Source organism: Neolamprologus multifasciatus, chromosome 11 (assembly GCF_963576455.1).
Source record: "Neolamprologus multifasciatus chromosome 11, fNeoMul1.2, whole genome shotgun sequence".
NCBI classification, from domain to species: Eukaryota; Metazoa; Chordata; class Actinopteri; order Cichliformes; family Cichlidae; genus Neolamprologus; species Neolamprologus multifasciatus.
The window spans coordinates 25079890-25097296 of record NC_140449.1 but is presented as its reverse complement, the minus strand read 5'-3'; the positions used below and the strand labels follow the sequence as shown (position 1 = coordinate 25097296).

General features: G+C 38.5%; 3 protein-coding genes across 5 annotated transcripts; 2 read left to right on the top strand and 1 right to left on the bottom strand.

Annotated features, from left to right (window-relative positions):
• Positions 1–566: 566 nt before the first annotated feature.
• Positions 567–10157, bottom strand: smpdl3b (sphingomyelin phosphodiesterase acid like 3B). Its single transcript, XM_085177854.1, has 8 exons — positions 10047–10157; positions 9751–9967; positions 9479–9576; positions 9235–9378; positions 8939–9108; positions 8592–8772; positions 8306–8439; positions 567–7945 (listed from the first exon to the last, which is right to left on the bottom strand). The coding sequence occupies exons 1-8, from the start codon at positions 10132–10134 to the stop codon at positions 7583–7585; spliced, it is 1395 nt and encodes a 464-aa protein (XP_085033980.1). The 5' UTR covers positions 10135–10157; the 3' UTR covers positions 567–7582.
• mecr (mitochondrial trans-2-enoyl-CoA reductase) lies at positions 3277–6690 on the top strand. Of its 2 annotated transcripts, none has more exons than XM_085177855.1 (10): positions 3277–3470; positions 4406–4503; positions 4595–4726; positions 4968–5111; positions 5351–5453; positions 5590–5692; positions 5768–5841; positions 5954–6014; positions 6233–6305; positions 6386–6690. In XM_085177855.1, exons 1-10 carry the CDS (start codon positions 3277–3279, stop codon positions 6547–6549), a joined length of 1146 nt encoding a protein of 381 aa, XP_085033981.1. In that variant the 3' UTR covers positions 6550–6690. The 2 variants fall into 2 exon arrangements, with proteins under 2 accessions (XP_085033981.1, XP_085033982.1); XM_085177856.1 differs by lacking the exon at positions 3277–3470 and adding an exon at positions 3567–3736.
• On the top strand, positions 10041–17120 carry rpa2 (replication protein A2). Of its 2 annotated transcripts, none has more exons than XM_085177857.1 (9): positions 10041–10163; positions 11649–11743; positions 11975–12076; positions 12428–12541; positions 12778–12852; positions 13878–13994; positions 14920–15057; positions 15372–15466; positions 16606–17120. In XM_085177857.1, exons 1-9 carry the CDS (start codon positions 10106–10108, stop codon positions 16691–16693), a joined length of 882 nt encoding a protein of 293 aa, XP_085033983.1. In that variant the 5' UTR covers positions 10041–10105; the 3' UTR covers positions 16694–17120. The 2 variants fall into 2 exon arrangements, with proteins under 2 accessions (XP_085033983.1, XP_085033984.1); XM_085177858.1 differs by lacking the exon at positions 10041–10163 and adding an exon at positions 11285–11448.
• The last annotated feature ends 287 nt before the right edge of the window (positions 17121–17407 follow it).

The window sequence follows — 17407 nt, the reverse complement described above, 5'->3', positions numbered from 1 at the left end:
AACTGAGGCAGAATCAGACAGTGGGAAGCCTGGTGTTTTTGTTTATATCCACTAGTAGGTAGTTATTTAAGACATTACCTCCCTATAACCCTTAGTAGGGTAGTAGTTCAGGAACACCAAGCCTGCACGGAGGAGCATGTAGGTCTAGCTAGCTAATCAGCATTTTACTCCCGTTTTACAGGAGAAGCTGACTGAGTCTTTTACACCCAATTAATATATATGTAAAATTATTCTAAAGCTTTTTTAAAACTATCATACTTATTTATTTTCGTCCAAAAGTGCTGCAGCTTCTCCTTCCGCTCCGATTGAAGCCTCGCAGCACTGAATGTTCTAGTAGACAGCAGAAAATTGGCAAATATCATTAAAAGCTACATATGACTTGACAATACATTGGGGTAATACATTTTTAACATCAAGGTACTCATAATACTTTATACATATTTGCTTGATAATTCATTGTAATGTAATTTAATATGGATGCAATGCGACAGAAATATTGCAACCAAAAGCGAACAATATACAGTGCATACTGTACAGGTACACAATATAGGAACCGATGTTAAATGTGAGGTTTTTTTTAATTTCCTCTTCCTTGTATGACTTTCTTGTGGGGGTTTTGTTTTTTTCTTTGGTGCACAATTAGCCTTTTCAGAGGAGAAGCCCGTTGTTAATGCCAAAACCAATGCAATATTACTCTGCACTAATCGTAAAATGCATTAATATTTGTTCTATTCAGTTTAATCACTTTTGAATATATGTTTCCTATTTTATATATATTTTGAATTTTCACAAACTACACACAGTTGGTTGCTGGTTGGGGAAAAAAGATACCTCCGCTCTTTAGGCTCATCTCAGGAATTACCAATCTGAAATCTCAGGGAATGCTTCAGATTGATTGGAAGGAGTCATGGGGTGTTAGTTCAAGAAAAAGCAGGGATTAAATGCTCATTCGCATGATGTGAGGCGTGTGACGAGGAAGCCAAAGTGAATGTCTTGGTGCAACAGTTTCAGTTTTTTACTATAATACAGTTTTGATTATGAAAACAATGACTACATGATGATGATGTGAAATGATTGTTGCTTTTTGACTCTTTCATATGTCCATGCACCCAGTGTGATGATGTTCTTTATATTTTTTCCTCTTTCAAATAACTTGCCAATGATATACGATATGAAGAAAATGTTTGACTATTATTGTATTTTTTTTCCTCTATAATCGTTGTAGATGGGTATATAGTAGAATATTGTAAAGGGGCTGGGGTTAGTAGTGTATAATCCGGTGTTGTCTCATCCCAACACATCGATCTTTGGTGTTTCAGACTATCAATGCTCATGACAAAAAGAATGTGTGTCACGGATTGTTTCATACTCTGCTGTTAGTCTTCAAAGTTTGACGGTTGCTAAATTGTTTTGATAAACATTTTTTTAAAAGGATGGAAAAGGTGGCGTGCTGAGAGTTTATTTTTCTGCACACTTTGATTTTTGAATTTACCACAACTGCAGCGCCAGTATGTCATCAAAGTGTCGCACTGTAATCATTCACACTCTAACTGGTTTACAGGAATTTCAACACTGACCAGTAAGGGTAACTGAAAGTATTTTGTTTTCAAAATATCACTTGGAAACTAAGGAAGGTCATTTCAGACTTCTGATTGTAACAAACTTCTTTGGCCCCTCAGTGGTGTGCTGTTGTGATTTTATTGTCAGGTGTTGGGTTAGATAGGCTTTAAAATCCAAGGACCCATGAGACTGTGCTCAGAGTAACCTTTGAAGCTCAAGCCATCCTGTAATACAGTAGTGTTAACTTGTGCTTTTAATGGTACATCTTACTTGTGACCGTCAGCCATTTAATTTGTGGTGCTGTATTTTATCAGGTAATGGCTACAGCTACTTTTAGAAAGTGATGAATGTATCAGTGTTTGTTTCCATAGAACTACACTTAACTTGATCTCAGGCAATTTAATGGCAAGTCTGTCAACGATGAGCAGCATGTAGGATTTTCAAAGTATTACTGTGATTATGTTTTATACATTATATGTAAAGATCTGCTCCGTTTCCTAATAAATATGTTAATATTCATGATTTTGTTAATGCCTTCTTACTCCAATTACCCAGTCACAAGACTTATCACACTCATTAAAGTATTAACAAAACTTAGAAAAAGTACCAGAAGCACAGTCTAAAGGTTTTCCCATACATGAAAGAGTTTTCCATTGACAGAATTAAATTAGTTGGTACTTAAATATCACCTTTCTACTCAGTAGAGTGCTTAAAGTGCTTTCTACTACAAGTCTTATTCTCACATTTATTCACTTTTATCTATGCCTAGGTGTTTGCTCAGATTCACACACACTTGCCTGATGAATGTAACTCATGTTCAGGAACTTTCCCAAAGATGCTTCAGCACTGGAGGAATCCACAATATTCTGATTGGTAAATGGTCCACAGATTCCCATTGGTAGTGAGGTACCAAGATGCAATGCTGAATCCTGAAGCAACCTTAGCATTCATTAATTGCACCTTGCAATACAAGGTTGGACACCCTATTTCCTTCAGAACTGCCTTAATTCTTTGTGGCACTGATTCAACAAGGTGGTGAAAACATTTTACTGACATCACAATGACATCATAGCACCACAGAGATATTGCACATCCATGACTCAACTTTTCCATTCAACCACATCCCAAAAGTGCTTTATGGAACTGAAACCTTGTGAGTGTGGAGGACAAGTGGAGGAAAGCAGTCTGAGATGATTTGAGCTTTATCACATTGTGCATTATCTTGCCTGAAACAGCAATCAGAAGATGGGTGGATGTTCCTAAGGGAAAAGAGAGTCAAACTCAGTACTAGCAAAGTGTACCTAATAGAGAGCTCAGTAAATATATTTAAGTAGGCTAAGAAATTCTGTGGAACTTGAGCACGTTACATCACAGTATTGTTGTAATCCCCCACGTCTCGTGATGTGATAATCCGTTCAAAGTATCTATTTTCGACATTTCCCTTCCCTGAAGTGAAATACTGAAAAAAAAAAAAAACAGTTCCTCATATTTATTTCATCCAAAAAAAGGGCCTTCTGACCGTGTGGAGAAACGCGGAGTTCATCTCTCATCCAGCAGGGGGCAGCTCGGTGTTTACATTTTCAATGACACAACCTGACGACTACAGTCCAATATGGCCGTAGTATGAAGAGTGCAAGCTCAAGTCTGGCTTTAAACTACAAATATTATTAAATAGTCGGGTTGTTTTAATACTTTACAGCTTTGTCCCGAGTAGAAATGTGGGTGCCACTCTACGCAGTCTGTCTAAGAAGCCAGAGAGTTTGCAGACGAAGCGTCGCTGCAGCTGTTTCACAGTGTTTCAGGCACAGAGACGCTAGCGTTTCCCACTTCAGCCATTCAGCCGGACTCTCCGCACAAACATGCAAGGCACTTGTGTACAGAACCCACGGAGACCCTTCCCGAGTCGTTCAGTAAGAATATCTGGCTAAACAATAAGTGTGCGTATGTTTCTGTGACTGTGGGAGTGAAACGGTTACAGTTCAAATGTGGCTAGCCTCGCTCAGGACATGCTCCCACAGTTCCGGTGTAAAGCTCAGGTGTTTTGTCTTATAAAAGATATACAACCTATTATTGTAAACCTCAATCTCACCTTTGTGAGCCCGCGCCTCCTCTTCTTCTTTCTTGAAATTTGTGGCGGGAAGCAAACAACGAGTCGCTGCGTTACCGCCGCTCACCGGTATGGAGTGACAAAAACAGGAGGAAAACATTTATGTCTCTACGTAAAGATGTTAAACGTGGCTCGATAGCAATGCATTCCTGATTTCACTTCTAGAATATCTAGAGCCTAATTTCCCCTTTTCTTCTCCTGAGGATTTGTAATCATCTGTCTTCCCTGTCCTTCTAACACTTTTGACTTGGCAGAAAAATGTAGGACCCTTGGGTCTCACAGTCTTTAAGAAGTCTATCTTCCTGTGCAGTGCCTGCTCACTCCTATCTCCAAGCTTTATGATCCAGCTGTCTATTTCATATGATCTATAAGTGGCTCTGTGTGGTGTGCTTATTGTTTATTTCTTTTTCATGGTGTGTTTGTTTCTATATTAATGCAAGCACGTAGCCTTACACTTCCTCCCAGGCTCGAGTGGCACTCCCAATCTCGTATCATAATTACAAATGTAATAAAGGCATCCTCTCTATTTTCTATTCTATCCATTGAGCAAAGGCCCAGTTTTGGTGATTTTGTTACTGTTGACTAATTAACTAATTTATTATGGACACCAGTAGAGATGAACTGTGTCTTGGGCTTTTAGTCTATCTGTATTTATAAAGCCTGCCACCTAACATAAGACAATATGTCATGCAAGCTTACATGAATAGTGACTGATTGTGCAAAATGTATTTTTGGCAGGTTGGAGGGTGTAGAGCTTCCTTCCTTAGGTGCAAAGGATGTCTTGGTTAAAGTGCTGGCTGCCCCAATCAACCCATCAGACATAAACATGATTCAAGGTACTTGTAAGTAGGTAGTAACAGTCATTCATCAGGGCAGTTTAATGTGTGGCATCATGATCAGGTCATTCTCTGATGGGTTTTTTTCCAGGTACTTATGCTATCCTGCCGGATCTCCCAGCTGTTGGTGGCAATGAAGGTGTGGCCCAGGTCGTAGAGGTGGGCAGCCAGGTGAAGTCCCTCAAGATAGGAGACTGGGTGATCCCGAAAGATGCTGGTTTAGGTAAGGACTCCACAGTTCTCAAAATGAAATCTTCAGAGTGCCACTTTAGCTCCCAGCTGAAGGTGGATCTCCTCCTCTGAGCCTTAAGTAATCACAATCTCTGGCCCCCACTGCATGCTAAAATCTATCTCTGGTAAACATTGAGCTCTAAGTGGCGGGACAGCACCTTGCATGGTGTGTGAATTGGAAAATAAAAAAACATTTTATAGTGCTTTGTAGACTGTTTCCTTCCTGTGATCAGGCACATGGAGGACACAGGCAGTGCTACCTGAGGAAGATGTTATCTCTGTACCAAATGACATTCCACTGGTGTCTGCTGCCACACTCGGGGTGAATCCCTGCACCGCTTTCAGGATGCTCTCCGACTTTGAAGACCTCAAGCCAGGTAACTAATCCACTCACAGTGGATTATTTCCTTCTCACCAAATTTCAAATCTTGGATTATTCATAGCGGTGTAGAGGTACTATATTCCCACAGCTTAAATTATTTTTGCTTTTACAGCAAGACAGACGAACTAATTTTAGAAGTAAAAAATAAATAAGATTAGAGGGTGCATTATTTCATTCTAAGTATTTGTGGCCAGCATGTAACCATTTGTCCAATCATTTCTGATGTCCTTTCAGGTGATTCTGTGATCCAGAACGCTGCCAACAGCGGAGTTGGACAGGCTGTCATACAGATTGCTGCTGCAAGGGGAATAAACACTATTAATGTTATAAGAGACAGGTGAACTCAATTCTTTCATATTAATGCTTTTTTTACAATATCAATTTTCTTTTTTGAAGACTAGGGCAAATTTCTTGAACCCTATGGGGATTTTCCATCTTTGTGATAAAATTCTTCAATGTGCCTTCACTTTCAGGCCAGAGTTCACAGAGCTCAGTGATAAGCTGAAGGCTATTGGAGCTAGTCATGTAATCAAAGAAGAGGCCTTGAGGAAGCATGAGATTAAAGAACTCTTTAAGGTCTGTAGAGATATGATCTTGTAGTTTGTCCCTGCTGGTGAATGAACATATCCAATTTATGAATATATTTTATAGACTTGTCCGAAGCCCAAACTAGCATTAAATGGAGTTGGAGGCAAGAGTGCAACAGAACTTCTCCGTCATCTACAGTGAGCATACTTAATAATCTCTATTAGTATTATACCATGTAGTTGCACTGTAGAGAACAGGGAAAACCCCAACTCTATGTACCCCAACCCAGATTTCTTCCATTTATTTCAGAATCGGAGGGTCAATGGTGACGTATGGGGGAATGTCCAAACAGCCAGTTACTGTTCCTGTGGTAAGAGGAAAACTGCGTTTGCCGTTTTTACACAGTTTCACACTAGACAGAAGAGTTGCATGCATCATAAGTGTGAGGGTGGTACTGACACTTTTCAGCCTCTTAGATGCAGCTAAAAGGTTCCCAAAATCATGAACAGTCATTTTAAACTTCCCTTTCACAAATGTGAAATATTGTATGTTGATGTATTTTTTTGCCGTTGTTGCTGCTCTTTCTAGAGTGCTCTTATTTTCAAAGATGTGAAGGTTCGAGGATTTTGGGTAACACAGTGGAAGAGAGATCACTCTCATGGTAAGTAGGCATGGAGTTTCAGATTGTTTGAAATTAATCTAAAAAAGATAAACATTTCCCTGGGATATTGTTTTTCCTAGATGGAAGGGCATTTAGAGCCATGCTGGATGAACTGTGCTCCCTCATCAAGCAGGGAAAGCTGACAGCTCCCGCCTGCACTGAGGTGGGTCTGCAGCAGTATCACGCAGCTCTGGATACTGCTATGCAGCCTTTCATATCAACTAAACAGGTTTTGGTCATGTGAACTAGCTGAGTGTCAACTAACCACCGGATGCTTAAGAACACTGCATGTATATTTGTGTGAAACCAGAGAGCTGTGACATTCTTGCTGATATGTCAAACAAATCCACATTCTCAATAAAAGTGTATTCACATGAGGCTCAAAGTCCAGCGTCCGTCATGTTCTGTAGTGACACTTTACAGCGTTTACAGGCAGCTATCAAAAGATTATTAAGTCATTATAACAAGATATGAAATGCCAGGAGTTATCACAGAACACAGATAATACAACTTTATCTTATAATATTTTCAAAACTGATTGCTTTGCTTTGAAGTTGCATGGACAATGAAAGTAATGTTAAGACATTTATTATATATAAAATCCTGATATAATCGATTTTTTTAGCTAATGTGCATGAAATTCATAAGATTGAGTTTTGGATTGACAACAAGATACAGTAGAGTTTACACAAATAAAACTATGGTAGCTGACCTTTAGAGGCACAAGAATACTGTGTAGTTTTGAAACAAAGTATTCAGCCAGTACCCATAAATCAAGGTCAAGGGGCACACCAAAGATTACTGAAGACAAAGGTTGCATTTTTCCATAGTTTAATTACACACTGGAGCATGACTCATTTCATTTATAGATGTAATATAACTGAAAGTATGAAAATGCATTATTATAGTGCTACATGTTAAATAGTGACATTTAAAACAAATACTTCCTGCTACATGATTAGAATTCTCTTGAATTCTAATTTAAAGAATGAAATTCATTACAAATGTTGACACCAGAAAGCTATGCTCAGATTCCTCTGCTAAAAGTGTGCAGTTTTTAAGGTGGAACGTCATACAGTCGGAAAGTCAGAGGGGGAGTTTGCATTGCTGAATAGGTCAGTGATACACGTGTGGACATGATTTTTATAGACTTTTGAAACAAAAGATTATTGCATATTTATAAATTCTGAGGGAGAAAGTTTATGTGTTGGTTTAGGGAAACAATAAACCCATACTGAGTTCAGAGTTAGTTATAGTTCAAAATAGTATTGAATTAATTACTCACGGGCCACAACCAGACTTAAAGCCACGGAGATGAGTGGCAGGAGGCCACCATAGATGAAAACTGCCCCCTCCTTAACGAGGCAGTGTTCATACCTGTCAAAGTCTACCTCTCGTGCTGCACACACATGGTCAACGCGGCAGTCGCTGTCACAATCCCTCAGGTCATAGTTCACAGAGTTGAAATCATAGTACTTCTGCAGGTAGCGGGGGTCATCAGCTACACGCTTTAGAACCTCGTGCATGGAGGCTGGAGAGGCATCTGGTACTCTGAAACTCTCTGTGAGGCGATACTCTTTCTCCCAGCGTCCTGTGGCTACATTAGCACGAGTAAGGTTCAGGTAATAGGTCACCACATCCTGCATGAAAGAAAGCATGTGGTTTAAACACAGAAAGCGAACAATAGAATTATTACAAGATATTTCTGAAGGTTTTACAATCTTTTAAAATACAAATATATATTTATATAAGTTGCATAAGAGCCTATTTTTAGGCTCTTAATTGCTACTTTTGACTGCCCCGTTGCCACAAGGAGTGTTTCACATGTTTGATTTGGCGGAGTTTTACACCGGATGGTCTTTCTGGAGCTACAATACAAGGGGATTTTTGTATCTGGCTGATAATGAACTAGCAACCGTTCACTTGCCAAGCAAATGTTAACCACTACACTGCTAGAGGAACATAAATGTCTAATGAAAATTGTAAAGGCCAAAACTTGCCTTGACTAGCAGTGTTTCTGTGTCATATTCAAAGACACGAATCCCAGGATTGTTCGCTCCATCCTTAACTCCAGGAAGTGTTGTTTCCCACGGTGTGACACCAGGGCTGAGGAACATGGTACTAATGGGAGAACCTGTAGAAATGGACAAGATATCAGCTCTGATAACAACAGTATTAGTGCGTGTTAATGTTAATGCTGGATATCGGAGACGCATTCCGGCTAAGTGATAAACAGGTAATACTAATACAAGGTGAAATGAGTACTATTACTGCAGTGTGGCTTACCCTCTGTGTTGTAGAACATACGGAAGCTATCAGTGTGATGATGGCCAAAGAACTGGCCTTTTATGACAGAATGATGTTTCTTAATTAAATCCAAATATCGCCGGTTGAACTTTGGTGTAAACCATGGTTTACTTCTTTTCTTCTCGAAGAAACCTGGAGGAACGTGGCCAATGATGTAAACCTGATAAACCAAACAATACAGAGTTAACTAAAATCCAATCAGGACCGAATCTCTTTTTTGGAGGGGCAATTGCTTATACAGGGATTGTTTTCATTACAAACACCATCTTTTACTGAGCTCTAGTCCCTAACATCCAAACATCCATGAACAAGATGAGATGCTTTGCCTTCTCTTTGTTGTTGGTTGCCTCTGTAAGAATCTGATCTGACCAACTAAACTGGTCCGCTGGGTCATCCATGTTCGTGGTCAGCTTGTTCTGATCATAGTAGAGATTGGTGTTAAGGACCAGCATCCTGAAACCAGTCTGATTCATGAGCTTTTCTGTGTAGTATCCACCTGTGCAAGAGGAACATCCCAGATAATGTGTGTTTAAATTTTTCCTGTGCATCATAAGCTGATGTATTCATTCTATGGAAAGTAATTGCACATATATTTGTAACTATTAGAGAAAGTCTTCTTCACCTTTTTTAAATGTTTCTTTTGACTTTGGATCCAACCAGCCTTGCCACATTTCTGCTATTCGGTCATACATAGAGCTTGGGGCTGCAGGAAGCTGACTCTTCGGGTGGTAATCATGGTTCCCCAGGGCTGAGTACACTTTAGTGTCTAAACAAGACAATAATGTATAAAAGACATTATTTATTAGAAGTAGCCAACACTGTCGTATGTGTTGACCTTGCATGTTTCCGCCTGATTTTGTAATTACTTGGAAACACTTGATTTATGATGTCAGTGAGGTTGTTGATAATGTTGAGCACTGCGTCTTCTCCCAGATCTTTATTATCAACATGTGGAGTGTCATCACTGAGAAGTAACACAGCAGATTGTTTCAGGATTAATTGCAGTCAAACATTATGTCAATACCAAATACTAATCTGAAAATATCATGACTGTAAAGGCAAACAAGCATTTCTTTCCCCAGATATAGTCTTGAGACTAGCACTGTTCTGCAATATTCATTAAAAAAAAGTAACATACCCAGTCCATACGATGAAGTCCGGGTTTGGTAGAATACTCTTCATTGCATAAACAGAAGAGTTGATCAGGTGCCATGGCGAGTCACAAACATAGTGTCCAAATTTACCAGCATTGGCTGCAGGTCGTTTGCCACTGGATGCGCACACCAGTGCAGGATTGTTGTTGCTCAGTTCGTACGTTGGGTCCCAGTGGAGATCCGTGATGTGCCAAAAGTTCCCTGTGTAAGAACGATGCGTAATGGCATCTAGTAAGTTACCCCGAGATTAAGATATATACTTGATTTATCTGATGCTTACCCGAGAGCGCAAAAGCCTCTTTAAAAAGAAAGCAAGACAGAAACAGCCTTACTGCCGACATGTCGAAGACTTTGAGAGGACGAAACATCCGACAAAAATCAAGACCTGGTTTAAAAGGTATGCCGTAAGTCTATAAAGGCGAAATCATGATAAGATACGACTTGTCATGACGCGTCTGAGGTTTGAAGGTGTTTGGATCCCTATGTGCAGGTGATACTTCGCTATCAGTAATGAAGTTCAACCGTCACCCTGTGATGAAAGACTACGTTTTAGCCTGCATACAATTAAATAAAAATAAGTATCAAAATAAATCTAAAGACAATAAAAAGCTTCGGCTGAGAAAAACTCTATACACACTTATCTATGAAGCTATTTAAGAGTCGAATTCCTGCTTGTAGACTACGCCTAGACTATTTTTATGTGGACTAAATTTAAATTTAGTAGACCACCTTTTACAGTTACCTTATTTGGGCATGCGCTGTTTAAGCATCCAATAAATATACATACATTCATAACAGGAGTATATAGACACAGTATATTAAAACACATCTACGTGCGAATGTTTTCGCTGTTACACTGTAATATTTCACTAAATACAAAAGGATTTTATTCATGGTGCCCTTGCGTGATACTCGTGTTTCCCCAAATCGACGCTGTTATAACTGTGGAGAATCTGTTTCTCAAGCTGATGATGCAAATAAAAATTGTTTTGCTTTGTTTTGGTTTTGTTATTATTTGTTTCGCTTATTTCTTTTTACAGTAAAGGGGCATTTTGGGGAAAAGAGTAGTTAATCATCGTTGGAAATGTTGCATTGTCTGTCTGTTTTTGATAAACGCAGCTATGGGTTTGCAAATGTTCTTTGGAAATTATTTATTATAGCAATTGCAAAGCCGCAAAACCGCGCGTGAGCACGTAGTGCTTCGGGAAGTTCAGGAAAGCAACCCTAGGACTGTTTCAAAATCATTCCCTGATGTTTCTCTTTCAGGCAGACGTAACTCCCAGGCTATGGACTGCTTTATTATGTAATATAGCAAATAATAATAATAATAATAATAATAATAATAATAATAATAATAATAATAATAATAATAATAATAATAATATTGTTAAACAGTTGGGACCAGAGTTTGTGCTTTTGCATTGGTCAGTCTTGGCGCTAGAAGGGGAACGATAGCCTGACAAGCAAAAGTTAGGGCTGAATTACCTCATGTAGAAGATCTGCGTCATCATAGATTTCGCGGGAGTTCCGCTGTGCGCCTGCGCTGTACATTGAAGCTTGCGCGCGGGATTAAACGAGGAAGAGGACCAGAGAAATACGTTTGGCTACATACTTTACTGCACGTAATATTTTACACCTTAGTTTAAAAAGTTAAACAAACAGCGGAAGCATGTGGAATCAGGGTGAGTTGTATTTCGACACCGTTGTGTTTATAAAGCAGCCATATGGGCTCGGTGTCGCTGTGTTGTTTCGGTCCACGTTAGCTTGACTACAGACGTCTTTGTTATTGTGTGTTGAATGTAAGTGAAGGTGGGTCAAATGAAGATCATGTTTAATAAACGATTTCAATGACACAGTTGTTTACCTCTTTATACATTTTCAGGAGGGTACAGTGAGTCCAGTATGGCTGGGGGCTACACTCAGTCTCCAGGAGGATTTGCATCACCTGCCTTATCCCAGGGGGGAGAGAAAAAGGGGGTCTGTACTTATATCTACACTTAAAAGTCGGAATAATTCACTAAATACTTGACACAGAAATAAATCTGTAAAAATTGTGCTGAAAACCAGCAACACCATACCTTCATTTGCCAAATGAGACATCCACTCTTTGTACACATGTTGACTTCTGTATAGCGATGGAAGCACAAAATGACAGGTCTCTGCTGCACGACAGTTAACCCATTTGTGTTTGGGTGTATGTCTTTGCAGAGAACACGTGCCAACCAAATAATCCCCTGCACAGTGTCTCAGCTAATGTCTGCTTCCCAAGCCGATGAGTCATTCAGAGTAGGGGATGTGGATGTTGCCCAGGTGAGCTAAACCATTCATTTAGTTCACTAACCAGTTACTTTTTCATTTCTTAATAGCATTAGTTTGGTACTCTGTAATACAGGGTTTTTTTTTTTTACTTCTGCAGTTGAACAACAGCAACTTTACACTCCCTTTTAAATACAAGTTACTTTTGTTTACAGAAATTATGTTGAATATCCATCTGTGTCGATTGTACTATTTTTTTATCCTTTTAAATGTTTAAAATAAACATCTATCTAACAGTCAGACCAAATGCAGAATTTTAAATCATTTTATGTTCATTTTGCAACATGGACGTAATAACTATTCTAATATTTCCAGATTTCATAATAATTGTGGTCTGTGTCATAGGTCACCATTGTGGGGGTCATCAGAAGCACAGATAAATCCATGACCAACATCCAGTACAAAGTTGATGACATGACAGGCGCTCCCATGGATGTGAAGCAGTGGGTAGACACAGAGGTAAGTATCCACCATCACAGCTCTGCTGCAAGCTCAGTCTGTATTGAAACATGAGGTAATTATGTGTATATAAACTCCATTACATAGTGAGAAAGCTACTATACTATAATATCTGTTTAGCATTACATTTCTTTAAGTAGAAGGCCAAGAGGAAAGGGCAGTAGTAACACAAATCCTAAGGAAAATTAACTGGAATTGGATGAAAAGGATCAAGTATGTGCTTTTTATTTATACAGGACCAAAGTGTGGACAGCACTGTCCTTCCCCCAGGAACATATGTCAAAGTATCTGGAAATCTGCGCTCTTTTCAGGTGAGTTTAATATCTGCCACCTATGACCGCTTATTAGTTTAAAAGTGTGGTTGCTATCAAACCCCGTCCACCGTCTACTACAGGAGTGTCCAACTCCAGGCCTCAGGATATGTCCTCCAGAGAGGACACATCCTGCAGGTTTTAGATGTGTCCTTGATCCAACACAGCTGATTTAAATGGTTAAATTGCCTCCTCAACACGTCTTGAAGTTCTCCAGAGGACTGGTAATGAAATAAATCCTTTGATTCAGGTGTCATATCTAAAACCTGCAGGACACCGGCACTTGAGGCCCTGCTCTACTAGCTTACTTGGTGGTTGGGTTGGCGTTCTTCAAAGTCAATCAGCTGCTTCCCGCAGCCAGACTGATTCCTGCTCCATTGTTAACTGCAGCTGGTGGAGTAATGGCTCATGTGCTGCTCCAGTGAGCTCACAGAACCTAAAGAGCAGAAAGAGACCTAACAGCCAGCTGGAGTTCCAACAACTGGATGAGACTCATCAGCAGCTGATATTGCTGAGTTAGTTATTTATCAGTGAGGTTTATTGTAAAATTAAATCAAAAAAGAATATATTTGCGTGCGGATAACCAAACACACACACACACACACACAAACAGACTGTGAATCAATTGGAAATAGTTCATTTAAAGTAAATGCTAACAACATTTGCACAGTACCCAGAATCAAAAAGGAACTTATGACTTGCATCATGATTTCATTGAAAGGCTACATGACAATGTAAAATTTTCAAGCGGCTGTATAATTTCTCAATGCACAAACATTTTTGACAATCTCATATTTAATCTTGTTCACATTTAAACATTTATTGACCTGTGTGTGTGTGTGTGTGTGTGACATGTGTCTAACATGTGTCTAAATTACACTTGGGCTCCACTAAAGAAGGCTTTTACACCTTTACCAACATAGATTTGTTTCGTCACTTGAAATACTTGAAATGGATGTTGCTCGCTTTAGTTCCTCTCTGAATTCATGATGGCGTGTCTATTTTTTTGTGCCTTCCTTTCTTAGAACCACAGGTCTGTTGTGGCATTCAGCGTCAGGCCCCTGGAGGATATGAATGAAATCACCTCTCATATGTTAGAGGTTGTCCAAGCACACATGGCACTCAGCAAGCCTCAAACTATGGTGAGAAATCACGTGCTTATACCTTCACAGCCTTAAATGGTGGCTAAACAAGTGAAAAAGGGAAGTTGAGATGGGTTCTATGAATACCACTTCTGTCAAAGATTGCTTAGTTTGTTTGCCAGATTACTAAGAAACAGTACAGCGTTGTCACATCTTTCAGTTGTATTTGTGCTAAACGTTGTTGCCGTAGCAGTGTGAGAGTGAGCTCCTACAGATAAATGGTCACAGACACACGTGATTTCAGTGAATGGGTATAACAAGCCAAGCCCAGTCAACACCTTATCTGACTTCTACGGCCTGGCTATTTTTTTCTTTTTGTTTTATGTATTAAAACCATAATTCTAACAGCTTTGAGAGATTATTTTAAACACATTAGAGGTCGTACAGAATGATTGTTTTGTTTTAAATGGCTTAAAAAACGATTTGCAGTCAATATAGAAACACATTAGAAGTGAAACTGAGTAATGACATAATAAAAATTAAGCTTTCTAGATAACTATTACTTCTGCAGCGCTGCAAATTTACTTTTTGTATCCTATGTTCCATAAAGGGCATAGTCTGCTTCAGTATACATGGCTTTAACGCTCATCAATCCCTCTAATACTCTGTAGACTGCCGGAACCCGTGAGGTCAAACTCAGACTGTTACTGCCACCAATTAGGCTTCACACTCACTTGTTTTAAGTGCTCTATGTTTATTTATGAAATTGACCAACAGCCTGTTATAAATGGATTGGCTAATAATAGCCAGGGGTACCTTTCCGTTTGAGATACATGTCTTTTTTTTTGTGTGATGAATGTGTATCAGGGGGTCGTAATCACATTTTCAGTGTCATACTTTTACATATCTGTCTCTGAAGGTTGTTCTGTATCCTTTATCAAATCTATGTATAATGTTGAAAACGTGCAATTTCATTCTCTTTCAGTCGGGTGCCGGAGGAGGAATGAGCAGTAGCGCCATGCCCATGTCACGACCCACCATGGGAGGCATGGATGGGAATGTAGGAAGCTATGCAGGTGCCAACGACATGACCAACAATGGGTTAAGTGCAAACCAGAATCAGGTGAGCCTAAATAAATCAGACAGCGGTAACAAGAAATTTACAGTTCTTAACTATCATAGATAAGCTGTGGTGAGAAATGAAGGGGCACGGTATCTGAATGCAGAAAAGAACCGTTGTTACACTCGTTTATTTATGTAAACCCAAACAGTGATCGTTGACTTTTACATCCTGTCTTCGACTTCTTTGTGTGAACTGCATCAAAGATTTGTTGTTTTAAAAAAACATTTTCAGAAAAAGAAGTCCGTAGACTGGAACATAGCTTCTTCTAGCAGTGTGTGTCAGCTTGCTTACCCTGTCGACTTTTATCTCTCAAGGTGCTGTGTTTGATAAGAAGCTGTCCAGAACCGCAGGGTATTAGCATTCAAGAACTAAAGAAGAGACTCGGCAGCATGAGTATTGCTGTGATCAAGTAAGTTTTAAAGTGATAAAACAATATAAAATGAAAGTTACTTTTTGACTGTTGGAAAAGTAGAAAAGCTCTTACATACACTGAAACAGACCAAGAGGCAAACAGAGTTGCATCCACTTAAATTACATTCACATTATTATTTTACTTTTTACGTTGGGTTTGTACCGTCATAAAAAGGATGGTTTCAAAAAGAGAGAAGCTCACACAAAATTACAACATACATTTTTCCAAATAGCAAAGAGATTTTGCAACAAAGTTTCACTACAAAATGAATTCCCACAAGTTAAACTCTCAACCCTTTATCTGCAAAATGGACTTGGTCTGAACAACACAGTCACTGGAGGTACAACACTATTAAACAAACTGAAACCAAGAGAGAAGGCCTGTAGTGGCTAAAGTGTTTTGGTTTTTTTTTTTTTGGTTTTTTTACAAGTCAAGAGTTAACACATTATTTGTGATGGAGAGTTAACTTTAGATGTGTTCTAGCAAGCTGCTTTAATGCTCTAAAACACTTTTTAAAGGACAAGCTGAATGCTTTAGTTTGGCATCTTGATATAAGTACGGTAGCTTTATTAAGGGATGGCGAGTGTCAAGATAACAAAGTTTCCTCCTTATCTTATTACGGATCAAGACCACATTGTCTTTGTCCTTCAAGGCTTACTGTTTGGGTCAGTTTATAAAAACTTTGCTCTCAGTTACTTTCTTTTGGTGCATCCCACTATGCAAGATTTGAGCAGGGACAGTACAACCTACAACTTTTTACAAAAGTTTAAAAAAAATAATAATAGAAAAATGCAGTTACACCCTTTTGGTGTTAGCAGTACATACGTTATGCAAACTACAGGAAGTGTATGTCCAAGACTTTAGAATGACCCGAGTGAAACACCCACTGCATGCTAATTTGGTAGTTTTGCTTTGTTTTCTGAAACTGTACCAGAGTGGAATTTTGTATTAGATTTTTTTTCTTTTATTGTATTTTTTTAAAGAGATTTTCCTTTAGTGTACAGGAAATGATTTGTCTACTTGGTACTCAGTTTACAAATATTTTATTTCATGGTATTATTATTATTACCCTTCTAATTTCTTTTTAATTTGATTTTTTAGCATTTCTAAAATGCTGTTTCCTTTTGCTTTAACAGACAAGCTGTGGAGTTCCTTAGCAACGAAGGTCATATCTTTTCCACCATCGACGAAGATCACTACAAATCAACTGACAGTGATGACTAGACTAATTCATCTTGTTACCATCAGTGAGGTTGCGTATTTGAAATAATTGGTACATCATTTATTACTGAAGGCTATCACATAAGTAACAACCTCCCTGAGTCTATAATGCCACAGAGCTGTGCGAAATGCTGCAAGTCTGTCGGCACTGTGGTTTATGTTTGTTGAAGAACACGTGGTTTACAAATGGTGAAACTCAAGGTTTACACATCCTGTATTCCTGATGTTGCTTCAGCCATTTCGCCCGAAAAGGTTTCTGTCACTGAGATTATTGTTGGCAGTTACTACTTTCTTTCTGTTTATGCATCTTTCTTCTTCTGTAAAACATCTTTTTCTTTCTTTTTAAAGATTTGGAACATAAGTAATCCAACTTCTTTTTTTTGTCTATGTAATTTAGTTTTGCCAAAATAAATTGGTTATTCAAAATGTATTTTTGCTCTGTTGGTTCAGTTTATCAAGTTGTATAAGCCCCTTTTTCTGGTATAGTATACACACACATGTATGTGTGTATATACAGTATATATATATATATATATATATACTGTATATACACACACATATATATATATATATATATATATATATATATATATATATATATATATATATATATATATATATATATATATATATATATATATATATATATATATATATATATATATATATAATGTATATGTGTGTGTATATATGTATATGTCTATCAGCGTGGGGATT